Below are 2,217 nucleotides of genomic sequence, written 5' to 3'. Positions count from 1 at the left end.
GATCAAAATAAAAACACTCCCAAATTTTAAGATAAGTAAAAAAAATCAATTTCTTTTTGGTAGCATTTTTTTTTTTAAAATTTGTTTATTTTTCCTTGGTTGTACAACACATTGGGCGGCCCGAAGAATCTGAAAGAGCAGAGCGAAGGACGGAGAATCTCTGGCGTTATCGAGTGTGTGGTCACAGAGAAACAGGGTACGTTGAATCTAAACGCAATTCCAATTCCATTTTTCTTGGATAAAACTGGACCGAAATAGGAAATTAGACTAAAACAGACACAGAGTACAAAAGTAAAATCATTTCATTTCTTTTCACAGCCACTGCTCAGGTGTGCCCAGATAAAGATAAAAAAGAGAACACCCAGAAAAAAGAAAAAGAAAAAAAAACCTCTTAAATATTAATAAAGAAAAAGAAAGAAGACAAAAAGGATACGTCATCACGTGAAAGACACGTGAAGATTCTTATCCTCTGACAACTGAAAATCAGATCATATATATATAATCCAAAGTCGAAGGACTAATGTCCACAAATTATTCGCCATGTGTGATGATCTCGACCCTTATTACATATTGTCACGACCCCACACATTTTTTTTTTCGTACCTGCTTAGCCTAAGCCTAAGCCTAGCTTAGCTATAGGCTAACGGGAAAGAGCTCGACGGAGCTTTTGAGCCAAAAGGTATGGTGCACTCAAATGGGGCAAATGACCCTCAGTCTCGAGCATCTCCACCGTGTTACGACCACCCAAATGGTCCTTCAAATAGGTAGCAACTGAGGCTGGAACAGACACATCTCGAGCTGTCTGAAATATGCAACATGGTACTTTGACTAGGCCTAGGACCCCTCTCAGATCGCTGTTGAAAATCATGCGGGAAACGAACAAGGATATGTCAGGCCGCATGTTGAACAGGGTTCGACTGAATTCTCGAACTGCTGTTGGAACATCAGCTCCCACTGACAATGGTGCGAAGCCGTTCACCCATGCCTCGTAATTTGACTCCATTGCTTCGAACACTTTCTCAATCTCTCCTTGCTCGAACCCACCGTGGTAATCATTGTCGTTTAGGAATCTAAAATTATATGCATACCCAACTCAGTATATAACATTTTTTAGAATTTTTTCCATTTTGACCAAATTCAGGTTTTATACTAATACATAAACTAATAAGCTGAATTGTTCAATTACTAATATATATCACTACTTCATGACCATATAACTTGATGACATGTGTGAACCATTATTTTCACATGGATCAACTCGATGATCTAACAGTCGCACATGTCAGAGTTATGACAAAAATTGTGTATTAAGGGAATCAAGTTGACTTTTTTTGTTACCTTGGAGAAGCGCCGATGAGGATGAGCTTGGAGAAGAGTTCAGGGCGGCGAATGGCGGCTAGGATTCCGATCATGGCGGAGACGGAGTGGCCGACGTAGACGCAACGATCGACACGGTGGGCGTCGAGGATGTAGAGCAAGTCGTCGACATAGGCGTCGAGAGTGGTGTAGCGGCGAAAATCGAAGAAGTCAGGGTTGACACTGCCGGCACAGACAAGGTCATAGAGAATGACTCGGTAGTAAGGTGTGAAGTACGGGAGAATCCTCTGCCACACGGACTGGTCTGTGCCGAAGCCATGGGCCAAAACCAGGGTTTTCTGACCAGACCCTTCTACACGGACATTGAGATTTTCTAAGAGACTGGTGCCCATGTGGATTGTAAGAGAGAAAAGTGAGAAAAGAAAGAGGAAAATGAGGAGTGTGATTTGTTGGGCAATTCAATGGGGGTTACTGTGTGAGAAGGCAAAATAGGTGGGTAGGTGTTGTGGGGTTTCGGTTTTTTTTTTTTTTTTTTATATCTTATCTCTCTGTGTCAATTGTTGTTGTTTGGGTTGTTCCTTCTTAAAAGTCTTCGTATGTTTTGGGTTCTATTTATACTGCTACGTGCCTAAGAATAACTGTTCATACTTTAAAAAATAAGTAAATAAATAAAATGATAAAGATATATGTATTTATGGTGTCCATGTTATTTTTCTTTTCTTTCTTTTTTATCAAATTAATATATTGATATTCTCAACAAAAAAAAATTATATATATTGATACTATTTTTTTGGCCAATTACTCTATCGGCACATAAATGATTAGCATTTTGTTTTATATTTGCAGTAGACTCAAATGAAAAAGTGATATTTCATATGAGTGATGGTGTAAAATTTTTTT

General features: G+C 39.0%; 1 protein-coding gene across 1 annotated transcript; it reads right to left on the bottom strand.

Moving 5' to 3' along the window:
- Positions 1–281: 281 nt before the first annotated feature.
- Positions 282–1,902, bottom strand: LOC142613652 (putative strigolactone esterase DAD2). Its single transcript, XM_075786091.1, has 2 exons — positions 1,339–1,902; positions 282–1,070 (listed from the first exon to the last, which is right to left on the bottom strand). Exons 1-2 carry the CDS (start codon positions 1,707–1,709, stop codon positions 641–643), a joined length of 801 nt encoding a protein of 266 aa, XP_075642206.1. The 5' UTR covers positions 1,710–1,902; the 3' UTR covers positions 282–640.
- Positions 1,903–2,217: the final 315 nt, after the last annotated feature.

This window comes from Castanea sativa, chromosome 10 (genome assembly GCF_040712315.1).
Source record: "Castanea sativa cultivar Marrone di Chiusa Pesio chromosome 10, ASM4071231v1".
NCBI classification, from domain to species: Eukaryota; Viridiplantae; Streptophyta; class Magnoliopsida; order Fagales; family Fagaceae; genus Castanea; species Castanea sativa.
Note: the sequence above shows the minus strand (reverse complement) of the source record. Positions and strands in the feature narration are given on the sequence as shown.

Excerpts from the sequence above, each read along its gene's own strand:
- LOC142613652 (XM_075786091.1), bottom strand. The coding sequence starts at position 1,709 with ATGGGCACCAGTCTCTTAGAAAATCTCAATGTCCGTGTAGAAGGGTCT. Across the intron at positions 1,071-1,338 it reads CTCATCGGCGCTTCTCCAAG|ATTCCTAAACGACAATGATT; the intron begins GTAACAAAAAAA and ends ATATAATTTTAG.